The sequence below is a fragment of the Oncorhynchus masou genome, chromosome 3 (assembly GCF_036934945.1).
Source record: "Oncorhynchus masou masou isolate Uvic2021 chromosome 3, UVic_Omas_1.1, whole genome shotgun sequence".
Taxonomy (NCBI): Eukaryota; Metazoa; Chordata; class Actinopteri; order Salmoniformes; family Salmonidae; genus Oncorhynchus; species Oncorhynchus masou.
In genome coordinates, this window is record NC_088214.1 from 24,530,698 (window position 1) to 24,550,011 (window position 19,314).

At 41.8% G+C, this 19,314-nt stretch overlaps 1 protein-coding gene across 1 annotated transcript in view; it reads right to left on the reverse strand.

Annotated features, from left to right (window-relative positions):
• The window catches only part of LOC135513193 (laminin subunit alpha-3-like), a 113,732-nt gene that overhangs the window by 35,270 nt on the left and 59,148 nt on the right, over positions 1-19,314 (reverse strand). The window contains 11 exon segments of the mRNA XM_064935993.1: positions 974-1,071; positions 1,273-1,381; positions 1,590-1,753; positions 1,965-2,121; positions 8,211-8,314; positions 8,429-8,571; positions 8,936-9,071; positions 10,028-10,184; positions 13,589-13,688; positions 13,980-14,085; positions 14,686-14,738. Of these exon segments, the coding sequence (XP_064792065.1) occupies positions 974-1,071; positions 1,273-1,381; positions 1,590-1,753; positions 1,965-2,121; positions 8,211-8,314; positions 8,429-8,571; positions 8,936-9,071; positions 10,028-10,184; positions 13,589-13,688; positions 13,980-14,085; positions 14,686-14,738 (1,327 nt within the window).

Here is a 19,314-nt window from a genome sequence, read left to right on the forward strand (position 1 = left end):
AGATCCCCCCCCCCATTCACTATTTTCAATAAAATATGAACTTGCTAATTGCCTTCAACAATAGTGGAGCCAGGCAGGCAGTCAATTTACAGTCAGTGGGTAAAGTGGAGTAAAACAGACAGAAAAAACAGCTGTACAATAACAAACTGTTGCTGTTGACAGCTAGTCATCAGGAGCAAACATGGTAGTAAATCCTGGCGTGGTCCCTGGCTGTCAGACCTGGGTTCAAATATGATTTGCTTTATTTCATATACTCGTTCCAAAAGTGCAGATATGCACTTTTGGGACTATTTCATTGGTTCCATTGCACCAGGCAAGCTTAATCAAGCGCAGTTGTGCTTTGTGGAGAACAGAGGTGTGTGGGGAGAGGGCCTAGGAGAGGTGAGAGTGGATAGGAGCGGGAGAGGGGTTAGGAAAGGGGTTGGGAGAGGGAGAGGGTTTGGGAGAGAGGTTAGGGGATAGGAGAGGGGAGGGGTTAAGAGAGGGAGAGGGGTTAGGAAAGGGGATAGGATAGGAGAGGAAGAGGGGTTAGGAGAGGGAGAGGGGATAGGAGAGGGAGAGGGGTTAGGAAAGGGGATAGGAGAGGAAGAGGGTACAGTCCATACATATTGCAGGAGAGGGGTTAGGAGAGGGAGAGGGGAAAGTGAGAGGTTGGCCCATAGATCAGACAGCTTCAGGGAGGAGACTCTGTGCCCTGCCTGAGGAATGCATGGAATCACACCTGGAAAACAGGTGTGGAAGATAAGCATCTACAATACAACAGCTAGTATCCACCCCCAGAGACAGGAGCACTGGTTGCACAACAGCCGACTGCCTGTAAAATATAAAACACTACCTTTACTGCCACGTTTGGTAATTGCTGCTGATGACTAGCTGTCAAAGGCACCAGCTGTCTATTTTAGAGAGTGTTTGACGAAGTCACTAAGTCCTCTGGCAATCGAAAAACATAGTATTATTGTGTAAAATGGCTTACCTGTCCTCAGTGAAGCGTCCATGGATAGATACACAAAGCACCTTGGGGTCCACATACTCCATGGAGAACTCCTCTGCAGGCACTGCATACACTTTATACTGACAGGAATATACAGTTAATATAGTGAGAGGAAATAAAAGTATACTTCATTTGAATATAAACTTTATAAACTCGCTTATAGGGACGGTACCCTTCCTCTTACTAAATAACATGCACACTTCAAAATAAGAAATGGACGACAAAGCAGAAGAGGATGCACAAGTTATTGTCATGCAATGAGAGGCGTAGGTCATTCTCACCAGCAACAGTGAGGCTGTGGAGGTCTGGAGAAGGAGCTCGGCCTTATGGGTAAGCTGGAACACTGCCATGCGATTTATTCCATCTACTGCCACACTCCGACACAGGAAGCTGTATTAGGCACACACTCTCAATGATCAATGGCATTATAGAGCTGGTGAGCTGCATTAAAACAGGTTTATTACACAAATGACACACAAATGACTTGCCAAAACTGCCTCTCAAGTACATACTATATAAACAATATATTGTGTTCAAGCAGGACAGGAATGAATAATGCATGCGTGAATACACACTCACATACAGTAAACCCACAAACCTGAATTGGCAGCTGTAGATGTTGGCTCTGGCCTGGATCTGGCTCTCTGATTGGCCAGTGATGATCAGGTTGACGTTCTGGACCATGTCCACCTCGCTGGCATACTCCAGGACCAGGATGTAGGGCCCGGGGCGAGACACACGCAGGTTCAGTCGTAACTGGGCCTACAGGACACACACAGACATAGGGGAGGTCAGATACATTCTCCCAGTGTCACACTGTCAACATACCGTCAAACTAGAATATTGTTTTTAACCATAAACTATCCAACCATAGCAACAAAAAGTATGTTTGTGAGCGTGTTTGTGTGTGTGCGTATGTGCAAGCATGCATGTGTGTGAGCGTGGATCAGCAAAGCCCCAGACCTAGACCCACCTGTCTCCCGGTGAGAGAGGCCATGTCAGGGTGGTCTGGGGTGGGCCGGCGGACACGAGCCTGTCTGCTCCTGCGTCTCCTCCGGCTGGAAAACTGGCCCTGAGAGCCCAGCACTGAGCTCAACCTGTCCATCGCCACATGCTTATACAGCAGACAGCTGGACCAAGGAAGGGAGACACAAGAGTGGTTAATAGTCTGGGATGGCATGCATTTAAAAAATAAATAAAAACATTGGAAAACACAGATGAGACAAAGACAACATCACTCAGTCTACAGCATGTACAGTACAAAATGTTTTTTGTAAGATTTTATTTAAAAAATTATTAACAATACAAAACATACAAACAACAACATAACTCAAACATCAACTACATCACCCCTGCTCACAGTGATATGCTCACACCCCCATCTCCAGCACTTTTCTGACTCAAATAGGATTCTCAAGGTTGCGCTGATGCTGAAAATATTTAAAATCTGAATTCTGTGATAAACTTGCATAAAGTTGCATGTATTTGAAAATATCTACATTGGTCAGTCCATTTTTTTTAATGCTGTCATTTTAATGCTGTCGTTTTAATGCTGTCATTTTAATGCTGTCATTTTAATGCTGTCGTTTTAATGCTGTCATGGAAACAAACGTATTTCCTATTACCAAGTCATTTATGGTTTCTACGTTTTCCACGTGGACCAATTTATGGGTGAATTCTGAATAGCTATCCAAGGATTGTTCCACAAGGTTGTGTTTTTAGGGAGTGATATTGGTTCTTGTAGAATCTGTTTCACTTTATTCCATATTGTTATATTGTACTTAACTATGAAGTTGTTAATGTTCTTAGCTTTATCTTTCGAAAATAGACTCATGAACAGATTCTGGGGATGAGCATGTACATCTTCAATATGTACCCATAGTTCCTCTTTAGCGTATTTATATGTCGCAAGTAAAAGCCTAATACAATTCCAAATCTAGAAGGTTAAAACCAGCTTCAGATTAAGGGACATGTAAAACTTTCCTTTTTATTCTATGAGTTTCGTTTGCCCATATGAAGTATGTTATGACCGAGTATATTTGTTTAAAGAACGTCTTCGGTGGGTTAATTGGTATTTCCAAGAATAAGAATTTAAACTTTGGGAGCCATGCCATCCTGAAGAAGTTTATTCTACCTGTTAGATCTATGGGAAGATTGTTCCATTTAATAAGGTCTGGTTTCATATTGTTGAGTAATGGGATAAAGTTATCTTTATATCTTTGTTGTCACTTTTTAAACATCCTAAGTAATTGATGTTTTTTGTAGTCCACTTAAAGGATTGCTGTAGATTATGAGTTATTTTTATTTAGCCTATTGCCATTATTTCATTTTTTCCCACGTAAATTTTATATCCTGAGATTTTAGAGTATTCTGAAAATATTTTTAGCAGGGGGGCATTGACTTTTCAATATTGGTCAGGTATATCAGAAGATTGTCTGCAAATAAGTTTAGTTTATATTCATGTTTACCAATACTGATACCTGTTACCTGTGGGTCCTGTCCTAGTGGTTCAATTGCCAGTACAAACAGGAGGGGGAGAGAGGACATCTCGGTCTTGTGCCCCTTTCTAAAGCAATTTCATCCGATAATGTATTATTTGTGTATATTTTTGCTTGAGGACATTTATATAATATTTTTACTAAAATGTACTATTTCAGATGGAAAGTTAAACATTTACAAACTTTTCAGCATCAGCCATTATTGATAAATCTATATCTTGTTTTTTTGCGTATCCTATTAAACTGAAACACGTTCTTGTGTTTATTTGTAAGTGTCACGCCCTGGCCTTAGTATTCTTTGTTTTCTTTATTATTTTGGTTAGGTCAGGGTGTGACATGGGTGTTGTATGTGTTTTTGTACTGTCTAGGAGTTTTGTATGTTTATGGGGTTGTTTACTATCTAGGTGTTTTGTATGTCTATGGTTGCCTAGATTGGTTCTCAATCAGAGGCAGCTGTTTATCGTTGTCTCTGATTGGGAACCATATTTAGGCAGCCATATTCTTTGGGCAATTCGTGGGTTATTGTCTATGTCAGCAAATTTATATTACAGCTTCACGTTCGTTTTGTTATTCTGTATAGTTTGTTTAGTGTCCGTCTTTATTAAAAGTAACATGTATTCATATCACGCTGCGCCTTGGTCTCCTCAATTCAACGAACGTGACAGTAAGTGTATGTTTTTAATAAACCCTGTATGATGAATATGTATCAAGTCCGGTAAAATCTTTGCCATTCTATTGCTTATTAGCTTTGTTAAAATGTTATTGTCACACTTTATTCAACTTATGGGTCTGTAATCAGCAGGAGACTCCAGATGTATCTGATTTTAACATAACTGAGAACTCTTTGATACATTAAACTAGGAGGCACTGAATTGAGTGACGTGTGTTGTCATTTGTGTAAATGGGAGCGCTATTTTGTACAAAAATATTAAATAGAATTCTATGGGAAAGCCATCCATTTGTGTCAGCTCTACACTCCATAGCCCAGTACGTCCTGTGCCTACTCCCTGCACTCGCCCTGAGTGCTTTTCTCTGCGTGAATATTTTTGTACAAAATAGCGCCCCCATTTACACAAATGACAACAGTGTCTAATAATTATTTTGGGTGATCCTGCTGTTTAATTCTGATTTAAATAGATTTTCTAAGAAGCTTTTAAAATTGTAATTAATCACATTGTTGTTTATAATTAACACATCTTTATCTTCTAAGATTATAACTGGTTTGGTGTGTATTTGTTTTGTGCTGCGAGATTTTTTTACCAGGTTTATTTGCCATTATCTACCTGCTTGTTCAGACATTTTATTTGTGTCTTTACTTTGTAAAGATTGTTTAAATGGGCTAGTTCTAAGAAACGTATTAATTTAATAAAAATGTATAACTCAGATTTAACTTTTGTAGAGCATGAGATTATCATTCCCCCAATGTACGCCTTAAAATCATTCCAAATTATAATCCGGGACTGGCTTTTCTCCATATCTACATTTGTAATGGTAAAGGTTTAAAAATATATATATTTACGTATTTAATACATTTCGAGTCTTGAAGATGTACTCTGTTCATTCTCCATACTCTGTCGCTAAGTGTATTTGCGATTGGTGTAATTAAGCATGATAACGGAGAAAGATCCTATGTCACTATTTTATGGATTTCTGAACCCAGTAAATTTGAGTGCATTTTTGGAAATAAAAATGATTGAATGGCCTTTCTTACTTAGAGAACTTTTGTAGTTGGGAATGTCAGTCTCCAGGTGTCCAGTTAATTATTTACTGAGATAAAAATGTATTTGCCTTTTTTATTACACCCTCTGTCAAGCTTATAGAATATATGATTTAGGCCGCCTGCTAAAAGAATAGTTCCTGTCTGGATAATAGTTCCTGTCTGGATAATAGTTCCTGTCTGGATAATAGTTCCTGTCTGGATAATAGTTCCTGTCTGGATAATAGTTCCTGTCTGGATAATAGTTCCTGTCTGGATAATAGTTCCTGTCTGGATAATAGTTCCTGTCTGGATAATAGTTCCTGTCTGGATAATAGTTCCTGTCTGGATAATAGTTCCTGTCTGGATAATAGTTCCTGTCTGGATAATAGTTCCTGTCTGGATATAGCTTCAATTCCATCTAAAAACACCAGATTTGCCCCTGATGTGATATGTGTATTTGTCACCATGTAAGGTGTGCTCGGATATAAGGAAAAATGTGGTGTTCTTATTCATCAGGATGCCTATACCTCTGCTGTTACTACAGGAGGGAGGTAAGGGAGGTAAGGCAATAAATAGGCCATGGTGGCGAGGTAATTACAATATAGCAATTAAACACTGGAATGGTAGAATATGCAGAAGATGAATGTGCAAGTAGAGATACTGGGGTGCAAAGTAACAAGATAAATAAATACAGTATGGGGATGAGGTAGTTGGATGGGCTATTTACAGATAGGCTATGTACAGGTGCAGTGATTTGTGAGCTGCTCTGACAGCTGGTGCTTAAAGCTAGTGAAGGAGATAAGAGTCTCCAGCTTTAGTGATTTTTGCAGTTCGTTCCAGTCATTGGCAGCAGAAATATTACATTCCTCTTTTTTTTATGAAACTCTTGAAGGGAAACCACATCTGCTGTTCCAGAACCATATGATTCTGGAACATAAATATTTTAGCAGACATGTCATATGAGGGCGTTGGGCATTCCATGAAATGGGAGTCATGGTATGAATACATAGTTATTATATACATTACATACACATATACAGTGCCTTGCGAAAGTATTCGGCCCCCTTGAACTTTGCGTATTGTATTAAAGTATTAACTTAAGGGGGCTGAATAATTTTGCACGTCCAATTTTTCAGTTTTTGATTTGTTAAAAAAGTTTGAAATATCCAATAAATGTCGTTCCACTTCATGATTGTGTCCCACTTGTTGTTGATTCTTCACAAAAAAATACAGTTTTATATCTTTATGTTTGAAGTCTGAAATGTGGCAAAAGGTCGCAAAGTTCAAGGGGGCCGAATACTTTCGCAAGGCACTGTACATAGATGCATACATGCATATTGAGCATGTGGTCTGAATAGACAGAACACACAAAAAAACATAAAGCAAAGTACTTCTTTGTACTTTGAGGCGCTATGCCTTTTTAGGGCTTTTATGCTCCAACTCCTCTCCTAATGTACCAAACGACTGGATTATGTAATTGGAGGAAAAATGCCACTTAAGTACTGTGGTCAGTTTTTATTACCTTGTAAATTAAATTAACGTATAGTGGCTGATAGGGGTCTACTTGGGGAAAGTGGGTCCACTGAGAGTGTGTGTGTGGGGGGGGGGTATGTTTAATATACCACGGCTAAGTGCTGTTATGCACGATGCAATGCGGAGTGCCTGGAGACAGCCCTTAGCCGTGGTATATTGGCCATATACTGTATCACAAACCCCTGAGGTTCCTTATTGCTACTTGAAACTGTTTACCTACGTAATTAGAGCAGTAAAAAATTAATGTTTTGTCATAACCGTGGTATACGGTCTGATATACCACGGCTGTCAGCCAATCAGCATTCAGGACTCAAACCACCCAGTTTATAATTCCTCTTTTGTATTGTCTTTCCATGTCCATGTAGCTCATTGGCATCGGCTACTTCTATCATTACTTTGATAAGCTGATCTTGGGATATCATTGTATGTAGCCTAGTGTGTTCATCGCTTTTTCACACTTCGTTTCGCACTTTGAAGAAGAGCAGTGAGCTCTTCTTCAACTGGAAAGGGCTTCATCTGCACTTGTGAATTCCATCTTTCATGTTCCTTTCCATACCCATAGCACATCTGGGAAGCAGAGTTGAGACTTGATTCCTTTTTCTGCCATTGAATGTCTGATCGGAATAAATTGCTTGCGTTTTTTTTCTCAGCTTAAAGGACAGGTCCTGGACGAATCCAATGGACTGACAGTAGATTTTTATTTCCCCTGTGCCTGTAGAATGTTGATTTTTGATCTTATGGTTCCACAACTTGAAGATTAACATTCTTCTGTTTCACGCCGATCCGATGGCATCGTTCCAGATTCTCTGGTGATATATCCACGCCAAGCTCCTCTGATATCCGTTTGACCATGTAGCTGAAAGGTCTCCATTTTCCTTCTTCTGGTAAGGACAATATTCTCATGTTTCATCTCATTCTATTTTCTGCTGGTCCAGTTCATATTCTAAAGTCTGCAACCCTGTTCCCAGAAGGCAAATGTTGTTGTCTTGTTCGTTCATGCGCACGCCTTGTGCATGTCTGACACGATAGACTTCACATTCTTTTAGAGCAAATCTACTTTCTTAACAACAGATTGTAACAGTTGGTTTGTTTTGGTGGCACTGAGAGCATTTTAGCCATGTTTTCCTGGATATCCTTAGCTGTTCATTACTCTCGTTTCTGTCTCCAAGTTGCTACTTGACTTTTCCTCTGAAGAAGCCATGGCTTGTTGGGTTTGTGTTGCGTTACCAACTGATTGGTTCGCGGTTGTACATAACTGACCACTCACTCTCTCCCAGTTGCTTGGGGATATATTGATCTGTCGATTTTAGAAGCTTAATTTAAACTCTGTTGTCTGGCTTCTACATATAACCACAGTTTTGTCGGTACAAAACGGAGCTACTCACTCCCCATGCATCCATACATTCAACAGGCACACTGTCTGGAGCCAACATTCACATGACAGAATAGTATGGAATGGTAAAGAGGATTGGGGGAACACAGGGATTACTTTGCGTCTCTGTTGGCAGTGGATGTGTACGTGCAGGGCTGGGTGATCTTCTCCTGGAGGACGGGAGCCTCGTAGTAATCACTTGGCAGCAGCACCACGTAGTCCTGGGAGGGGGGTGAAGAGCAGAGAGAGAAAATAACAGATGTATGATCTATCCCTCTACCTTTTTGCATCCTTATTTTCTCGTCTGTATATGTTTTTACAGATTCTGGTCTCACCAGTAAAAGCCCCTCTGCCCGGATGCGTATGATCCATTTCCCAGGGGTCAGAGAGAAGAGCTCAGAGAAGCCATCGCCAGGGACTGTGAGGTAGGCAGGGGAGGAGCTAGGAGGAAACACCACTTCCTTACTCTGACCTGACCCTGCAGGATACAATCAATCAGTCAGTCAGGATACAGCTGAATGCAGCTAAACACAGCAACACAAGACGTCACAGCTAACAGCACACATGTTGACATGTTTTTATGTAGTTCAAGGTACACTGAATATCAAGGGTGTGTCTAGGCACTCCATGCCATTTCAGGGTAGTAATGCATTGCCAAACAAAAGAGCAAGGATCAACGAAAGACTTCGGTGAAAGCTCAAACCCTTTAACAGCCTATACAGTAGGTTTATCTATGTACAGTATCTGTGTTTTTGAGGGTGTATGGGAGATAAAACTGTTTGTGTTCGATTGTTAGGAGATTAATGACTTGTGTGAAGCAGGAGTTAGAGAGGCAGCCTTACCTTGGCCACCTCGAATATAGGTAGCCGTTACACTACCAGTCACACTGTCCTGGGAGTTGGGGTTAGCGTACCGCAGGACAAGTCGGAACAAGGATCGCCTTGCCTTGTCCACATGCACTGTTACTCTCACTTCACTCTGCAGGGACAGGAGTTAAACAGACTTATGGAGGGGGTGCAGGATGGTGGTGGTGATGGTCGGGGGGAGGGGGTGGGTGTTACTCTCTACTGTTAGTAGAATAGAAGGCCATGCTGGTAGACAGCTGGAGATATAGAAAGAGTTAGAGGAGAAGAAGTGCAAGCAGTAAGCTAATATGATCAACAGAGGAGAGCAGAGCAGAGCTAGCCTGGTCCCATGACCACAGGAGTAGTAAGACAGCACAAACAGATCTCAGACCAGTTTATAGCAGAGCTAGCTGGGCAGCAAAGGGGAAACACCCATCACTTACAGTCACAGCAAGAGTGAAAACCAGACTCGTCCACCACCAAGATCCTGGCTCGGACTAGCCCCCTGTGCCGCCATCCCTGTGTGGGCCTGGGGGGGGTAGTGGTGATGTAGCGAAACACTATGTGGAAGGGGCCGGGGAAACCCACAGCTAGCGATAGGATCACCTCTGGCTGAGGAGAAACAGGGGTGGAGTCTGAATTCATGGCACCCTATTCCCTATATAGTGCACTCCTTTTGACCAGAGCCTGGTGAAAAGTAATGCACTAAATAGAGAATAGGGTGCCATTTCAGACACACCAAGGGTTAAGACTGACTGGGAGAATGGCCTGCTTCTTTCCAGAAAGCTACAACCAACACTCTCACCAACACACTCAAAAGAAAAACACAGGCACCACAACATTCACCACAAAACCCAACTACCATCCACGACCGCCAGACCCAACGCATTCGACAAGTTCTAACCTGCAAGGAACCACCAAGAATATCCATCATAAGAAATGCTTGTAGAAGCACTTCCACAGAGAACGTACAGCAGAAATGAGGTTTAAAGCAAAAGGGAAAAAGCCACTACTAAATCATTGAAATGACAGGCAGGTCAGGCAAGCACAGACTGGAGGTCCTTTTATCAAGATCCACATGTGTCTTACCTGTGCTGGTGACATGATGGCGTATCCTCTCCAACTGAATTCCGGGAACTCCTTGGGGTCGTAGCCAAAGCGTACAGGCCTGGCGTTAGGGGTGATGCCATCCTCCACCTCATACCTCAGGTGGTGCAGGCTGGGGAAGTAGTAGTTAGGTGCTGGCCTGGTGTTGTCAGACAGGAGGAGCGAGAAGGAGGGAAAGAGTAAAAACCAAACACTTGTTTCATATGTTTGGAACATCATCATGGCAGTCTTGATTTATAAGGCATTTATCCTATTATGAAGATGACTTGTTTGTTTCTTGCCATTCATCAGTATGTAACATTTGCTCCAAATCCAGGTTTTTTTCAGGATCAAGAAGAGCCTTAGGTGGTGGGCTTGGCCAGAGCATGGTCAGCTCATCGGTGTGGCTGAATTTCAGAGAACATTTTTGAGGCTCCCATCTTGGCGGTGTAGCAACATTTTAAATGTTTTAAACAAATTTCCTGCAATTGTACAAATTCTCCATGGAGCTGAGATACATTTTTGCAGTTTTAAAGCACATTTCATGTGATTCTACATACTCTGCCATGGAGCTGTGTACTTGGGGTTGCTTTGCTGCAGGAGGGAATGATGCACTTCACAAAACAGATGGCATCATGCGGCAGGAAAATTGTGGATTTATTGAAGCAACATCTCAAGACATCAGTCAGGAAGTTAAAGCTTGGTCACAGATTGGTCTTTCAAATGGACAATGACCCCAAGCATACTTCCAAAGTTGTGGCAAAATGGCTTAAGGACAACAAAGTCAAGGTATTGAGGTGGCCATCACAAAGCCCTGACCTCAATCCTATAGAAAATTTGTGGGCAGAACTGAAAAAGTGTGTGCGAGCAAGGAGGCCTACAACCCTGACTCAGTTACACCAGCTCTGTCAGGAGGAATGAGCCAAAATTCACCCAACTTATTGTGGGAAACTTGTGGAAGGCTACCCGAAACGTTTGACCCAAGTTAAACAATTTATAGGCAATGCTACCAAATACTAATTGAGTGTATGTAAACTTCTGACCCACTGGGAATGTGATGAAATAAATAAAAGCTGAAATAAATAATTCTCTCTACTATTATTCTGACATTTCACATTCTTAAAATAAAGTAGTGATACTAAGACAGGGATATTGTACTAGAACTAAATGTCAGGAATTGTGAAAAACTGAGTATAAATGTATTTGGCTAAGGTGTATGTAAACTTCCGACTGCTGAGCAAATAGTGCTTTTTGAGGTTGTTTTGGTTTGATTATTAAAAATTCATTACGGTGTTTGACTTCGATATATTTTTTTTACATTAAATGCATTGTGGGTTGAGTGCTGTAACAAAGAATTAACCAATTAATAAAAGTCCCATGATGGTAGTGACTGCCCATTACTGCTTATCACTTACTAACCACCATTTAATCACATTGCTTTCCTTCAACCTAATATTTCAGTTGTTGTGTATATTACAATTGTGTTAAGACTATTTGATGACTTGATTATTTAATTCCAAGTCATCTCCATAGAGCTGCTGCCTACGCTGTCTGGCAAAATCACTATTTTAGTAGTTCTTCAAAGTAAATAAGGCATATTTTTATGACTGCTGAATACCAACTATCAATCACTTAAATAGCTCACAAAGCAACTGCTCTCTATCCCTCTTTTCTCTTCTCTCAGACCAGACAAGTAGGCATGCAATGGATTATGGTCATTGTAGATAATTACCACGCTTTCTCTGCTAAGCTACATGACCAAAAGTATTTGAACACCTGCTCGTCAAATATCTCATTCCAAAATCATGGGCTTTAATTTGGAGTTGGTCCCCCACTTTTGCTGCTATAACAATCTCCACTCTTCTGGGAAGGCTTTTCACTAGATGTTCACTAGATTTCTGTGGAAATGTGCTTCCAACCAACCACAAGAGCAATAGTGAGGTCGGGAATTGATGTTGGGCAATTAGGCCTGGCTTGCAGTCAGCGTTCCAATTAATCCCAAAGGTGTTAGGTGGGGTTGAGGTCAGGGCCCTTCCCCAAACTGTTGCCACAAAGTTGGAGGCACAGAATTGTCTAGAATGTCATTGTATGCTGTAGCATTAAGATTTCCCTTCACTGGAACTAAGGAGCCTGAACCATGAAAAACAGCCCCAGACAATTATTCCTCCTCCACCAAAATTTACAGTTGGTACTATGAATTGGGGCAGGTAGCATTCTCCTGGCATCCGCCAAACCCAGATTCGTCCGGCAGTTTGGAACTCGGTAGTGAATGTTGCAAACAAGGTCAGACGATTTTTACATGCTACGTGCTTCACGGCTGAGCTGCTGTTGCTCCTTGACGTTTCCACTTCACAATAACAGCACTTACATTCGACCAGCGCAGCTCTATCAGGGCAGAAATGTGATGAACTAACCTGTTGGAAAGGTGGCATCCTGTGAAAGTGCCATGTTGAAAGTCAAGGAGCTCTTCAGTAAGACCATTCTACTGCCAATGTTTGACCATGGAGATTTTATACACCTGTAAGCAACGGGTGTGGCTGAAATAGCCGAATCTACTAATTTGAAGGTGTGTCCACATACTTTTGTATATATAGTATATGGATATTGGCCTGTTGGAAACTACAACTCTGTACTACATCACACTGTAATGAACACAATGGGAGACAGCGAGCTAGTTTCACGCATAGGGCGCAGCAGGTGTTTATTTGTAAAGGGCCACAGGAGGAGGCAGGTAGCTGGGTCCAGGGGAAGGCAGAAGGGCATACACAGTGGGTCCAAAAAGGCAACAGTACAGGCAGGGAAAAGGAGGCTAGTAATGTAGTCCGGGAGATCAGGCAATAGGTTGATAACAGGAAATCTGGTAGGCTGAAGTACAGGCAGGGAATAGGCAAAAGGCATCGTTAGTGAGGCAGGCAAAAGCTATCATACACAGGAGGATCACATGTTGTGGGGCGGCAGGGTAGCCTAGTGGTTAGAGCGTTGGACTCGTAACCGGAAGGTTGCAAGTTCAAACCCCCGAGCTGACAAGATACAAATCTGTCATTCTGCCCCTGAACAGGCAGTTAACCCACTGTTCCTAGGCTGTCATTGAAAATAAGAATTTGTTCTTAACTGACTTGCCTAGTTAAATAAGGGTTAAAATAAAAATAGAATAGAAGCGTGTCACAAAACAAACAACACCTCACAATGATGGGGTACAAAGAACTGAACTAAATAGTGTGTAATAACGACATACAGGTGTGTGAACAGGTGATCAGAATTCAGATGATTGGGATCTGGAGAGTGAGCTGCGTTCAGGGGATCTATGTGTTTGAGAGTATGAGTTGGAAGCAGATGGAAATCTTGAAAAAAAATTATGGAATTCAAATAATTTAACCAATGTTGGTCAATTAGTTATTTAAAAACCCCAAAACAGAAATGTTGGTTAGTCACTCAGAACTAGACACTGAAAAAATGCTAAGCGGCCCGCCCAAGGGTTTCAATGGAAGAAAAAAACGTTAATTTATGTGATAACTTGAGAAGCAATAAATCCTGTCATTGTGTTTAGTTTCAGTCAGTCCTTACTCATTGCAGGTGCGGCCCACTATGTTCTTCCGACACTGGCACTGTCCAGACATCTCGTCACACTCTCTGCTGATGGCCCCACCCACATCACACTGGCAGCCTATCAGAGAGGGGTAACAGGTCAATGAGGTCATTCTGATTAAAACAACCATAACAGATCATAAAGTCAACTCCTGACTCGAGGTAGTTCACTACCTTACATGTTAATTATTGATCTATTACTCACACAACATGTTCGGTCAAGTGAGACAGTCTTTGTGAGACAAAGACACCTTTGTGACACATTCTATGGTTGATTAAGTTACTTCCCCACACATTAGACAAACTGATAAGATAAAAAGAAGATTGTGTATTTATAGGAAGCCAGTCTGCTTCATGGTAGGTGACTCACCTTGACAGCCAAAATAGTTCCTCTTCTGCAGCAGGTAGTAGCCCTCCTTGCATGTGTCACAGGTATGGCTGCACACGTTGGGCTTGCAGAAACACTGCCCACTTTTCTACAATAGTAGACAATGCTGAAGTTAATGGGGAACTGCTTGTGAGAGGTGAACGTTGCAAAGTTGTGATTTAGTAGTGTAATAATTCAGGGATAATCAACGAGGGACTATGCCTTCTATGGAAAATAATGAACTACGCGCTAGTTGCATTATTTTCCAGAGAACGCACCGAGCCCTGAATTGATTATCCCTTTTATACCATGGCTGTAATTTAACACATTTGCTGGTAGAAATGGGTTCAACATCCACTGAAGTAGCTAGCAAGTTTACTAGATAGCTACAGTTATTTTACTGGTAACCAAACAACAGACTTGTTTGCCATTGTGAAAAACGAATTCAACAATGCCAATAATGTTTTCAATTCGACTTTGCTTTCAAAAGCATCTCAAACAATAGCCACTGAATTATACCGTGCATATATACCGTGCGTTAAAGAAAGGCCTTCAACAATGCCGTGGTTTAAAGGGAAATATCCTAAACAAATGGACCCCTTAGTTAAACATTAAGCGATTTATGGTAAATTTGTGTATAAATCAGTTAGTACTGGTGTGCTGGACATATGGCAGTAGAGTATGAGCAGACAGAGGTAGACAGACTCACCTGTTGACACTCTCCTACCCCACTCAGGGTCCCTTTGACATCACAGTGACACTCTGGGAGAGAGATAGGAAGTATAAAGTGAGAAAGTCTGCTCTATAGGTACAACTTGAAACAAATGAGTCACACATTATTCAACGATGCAATGACAATATGATAGAGCATAAGCAGAGAGGTGATAGAATAACAAACACAGTAAAAGGGAAGATTAAAAGAGTGAGAAACAGAGAGAGAGAGAAACAGAGGGGGGGAGAGCGAGAGCGAGAGAGAGAAATGAAGAGGTGGGGCACTGTAGGGTATAGGGAACAAGACTCTATTTACAGGATTCCACCACTTTCATGGGTGAAAAACAGCAGCAACAACGAATGTAAATCTTCTGAGCTGCACATATCCACAAAAGACCAGGGGAGCCACTGCTCTCTTACTCTCCTAACCCTGTCAACCGTCAGAGAACAATCCTCATTATTCATCCGGCCACAGTAAAACCTGAGGAATTCCTAAATATTAAAATATCTTCTTTCTAACTTCCCTCCATCCATACACTGTATCTCCTGGCAGCAGGCAGGCAAGCAGTGGTGATAACATTCTTGCAGAACTGTAACTTTAGACAGGTATCTGGACAAAGGCTGGGGCTGTTTCTACACTGTACTCACTGGCTGGTTGAGAGGCAGTTCTGTACATGGTAGATTTATGAGGATGGGGGGCAGATGTTTTATGCAGAGAGTTCTCTCCACAATAACCCACATATAGTACCAGTCAAAAGTTTGGACACACCTACTCATTCAATGGTTTTTCTTTATTTGTACTATTTTCTACATTGTAGAATCATACTGAACCTCAAAATATTGAAATAACATATATGGAATCATGTAGTAACCAAAAAAAGTTATATATGTTGTATTTGAGATTCTTCAAAGTAGCCACCCTTTGCCTTGATGACAGCTTTGCACACTCTTGACATTCTCTCAACCAGCTTCACCTGGAATGCTTTTCCAACAGTTTTGAAGGAGTTCCCACATTTGCTGAGCACTTGTTGGCTGCTTTTCGTTCACTCTGCGGTCCAACTCATCCCAAACCATCTCAATTGGGTTGAGGTCGGGTGATTGTGGAGGCCAGGTCATTGGCTGCAGCACTCTATCACTCTCCTTAGTCAAATAGCCCTTACACAGCCTGGAGGTGTGCTGGGCAATTGTCCTGTTGAAAAACAAATGATAGTCACACTAAGCGCAAACCAGATGGGATGGCGTATCGCTGCAGAATGCTGTGGTAGCCATGCTGGTTAAGAGTCCCTTAAATTCTAAATAAACTCAGCAATAAAAGAAAAGTCCCCCTTTCAGGACCCTGTCTTTCAAAGATAATTCGTAAAAATCCAAATAACTTCACAGATCTTCATTGTAAAGGGTTTAAACACTTGTCCAATGAACCATAAACAATAATTGAACATGCACCTGTTGAACGGTCATTAAGACACTAATTTCTTACCATCTCTAAGCTGTTAAAGGTCACAGTTATGAAAACTTAGGACACTGAAGAAGCCTGGTGCAGTCCATGAGGAGATGCACTGCAGTACTTAATACAGCTGGTGGTCACACCAGATACTGACTGTTACTTTTGATTTTGACCCCCTCTTTGTTCAGGGGACACATTATTCAATTTCTGTTAGTTACATATCTGTGGAACTTGTTCAGTTTATGTCTCAGTTGTTGAATCTTGTTATGTTCATACAAATATTTACTCATGTTAAGTTTGCTGAAAATAAACGCAGTCGACAGTGAGGACGTTTCTTTTTTTGCTGAGTTGAAATCACTGCCACCAGCAACACACCCCCACACCATCACATCCGTTCACCTAGTCCACATCCCACAAATACACGGTGGTTGGAACCAAAAATCTAAAATTTGGACAAATCAGACCAAAGGACAGATTTCCACCAGTCTAATGCCCATTGCTCATGTTTCTAGGCCCATCAAGTCTCTTCTTCTTATTGGTGTCCTTTAGTAGTGGTTTATTTACAGCAAATCGACCATGAAAGCCTGATTCATGCAGTCTCCTCTGAACAGTTGATGTTGAGATGTGTCTGTTACTTGAAATCTGTAGGATTTATTTCTGAAGAACTTATCCTCTGTAACAGAGGTTACTCTGGGTCTTCCTTTCCTGTGGCAGTCCTCATGAGAACCAGTTTCATCATAGTGCTTGATGGTTTTTGCGACTGCACTTGAAGAAACTTTCAAAGTTCTTGGCATTTTGTGGACTGACAGACCTTCATGACTTAGTATTGATGGGCTGTTGTTTCCCTTTGCTTATTTGAGCTGTTCTTGCCATAACACGGACTTGGTCTTTTACAAAATAGGGCTATCTTCTGTATACCACCCCTACCTTGTCACAACACAACTGATTGACACAAATGCATTAAGGACAGAAATTCCACAAATGAACTTCTAACAAGGCACACCTGTTAATTTAAATGCATTGCAGGTGACTACCTCATGAAGCAGGTTGAGAGAATGTCAAGAGCGTGCAAAGCTGTCATCAAGGCAAAGGTTGGCTACTTTGAAGAATCTCAAATATATTTAGATTTGTTTAATACTTTTTTGGTTACTAAATGATTCAATATGTGTCATTTCATAGTTTTGATGTCTTCACTATTATTCTACAATGTAGAAATAATAAAAAATAAAGAAAAACCCTTGAATGAGTAGGTGTCTAAACCTTTGACTGGTATTGTATGTCCTACAATTCCACTGTAAGGTTATTCTTGGACTTTCACAAATATATTAATTTAAAACCTTGAGCTTTTACCTCATAAATGACTGCTGTTAGTTAAACACCAAAGAGATAAAATAAAATGTGAAAGGAAAAAAACAAAAAACATCACATTTACACAAATATTCAGACCCTTTACTCAGTACCTTGTTGAAGCCCCTTTGGCAGTGATTACAGCCTCGAGTCTACTTGGGTATGACGTTACATGTTTGGCACACCTGTATTTGGGGGAGTTTCTCCCATTCTTATTTGTAGAGCCTCTCAAGCTCTGTCGGGTTGGATGGGGAGCGCACAACTATTTTCAGGTCTCTCCAGAGATGTTCGATCGGGTTCAAGTCTGGACTCTGGCTGGGCGGCTCAAGGACATTCAGACACTTGTCCCGAAGCCACTCCTGTGTTGTCTTGGCTGTGTGCTCAGGGTCCTGTTAAAAGGTGAACCTTCGCCCCAGTCTGAGGTCCTGAGTGCTCTGGAGCAGTTTTTCATCAAGGATCGCTCTACTTTTCTCTGTTCATCCTTTCCTTGATCCTGACTAGTCCCCACAGCATGATGGTGCCACCACCATGCTTCACTGTAGGGATGGTGCCAGGTTTTAATCCAGATGTGACACTTCAGGCCAATGTGTTCAATCTTGGCTTCATCAGACCAGAGAATCTTGTTTCTCATGGCCTGAGAGTACTTTAGGTGCCTTTTGGCAAACACCAAGTGGGATGACATGTGCATTTTACTGAGGAGTGGCTTCCATCTGGCCACTCTACCTAATTGGTGGAGTGCTGCAGAGATGGTTGGCCTTCTGGAAGGTTCTCCCATCTCCACAGAGGAACTCTGGAGCTCTGTCAGAATGACCATCAGGTTCTTGGTCACCTCCCCGGTTGCTCAGTTTGGCCGGACGGCCAGCTCCTGGAAGAATCTAGGTGGTTCCAAACTTCTTCCATTTAAGAATGATGGAGGCCACTGTGTTCTTGGGGACCTTCAATGCTGCAGAAATGTTTTGGTACGCTTCCTTGATCTGTGTCTCGATACAATCCTGTCTCGGAGCTCTACGGACAATTCCTTCAACCTCATGGCTTGCTTTTTGCTCTGACATGCACAGGGGTGTGCTTTTCCAAATCATGTCCAATCAATTGAACTTACCACATGTGGTCTCCAATCCTGTCGTCGAAACATCTCAAGGATGATCAATGGAAACAGGATGCACCTGAGCTCAGAGCAAAGGGTCTAAATACTTATGTAAATAAGGTTTTTTAGTCTTAATACATTTGCAAACATTCTAAAAACCTGTTTTCGCTTTGCCATTATGGGGCACTGTGTGTAGATTGATGAGGAACATTTTATATTTAATCAATTTTAGAATAAGGCTGGACACTTTCCGAATGAACTGTATGCCTGCCCAAATCATAATCCCACCGCCACCATGGGGTACTACGTTCACAACAATGACATCAGAAAACTGCTTGCCATCTGCCCGGTACAGTTGAAACCAGATTAATCCATGAAGAGCACTCTTCTCCAGCCTGCCAGTGGCCATCGAAGGTGAGCATTCCCCTACTGAAGTCGGTGACGACGCCAAACTGCAGTCAGGTTAAGACCCTGGTGAGGATGGCGAGCACGCAGATGAGCATCCCTGAGACAGTTTGTGCAGGAATTCTTCTGTTTTGCCAACCCACAGCTTCACCAGCTGTCCGGAAGGCTGGTTTCAATTGATACCGCCAGTTTAGAAGTCGGATGAGGTAGTCCTGGGCTGGCGTGGTTACATGTGGTCTTGTCACGATCATCGTAATCACATTCAGACCAAAGCGCAGCGTGAAATCGGTTCGACATATTTTATTTGAAGTGAACCGTACAAAAACAATAAAGAATAAATGAAACGT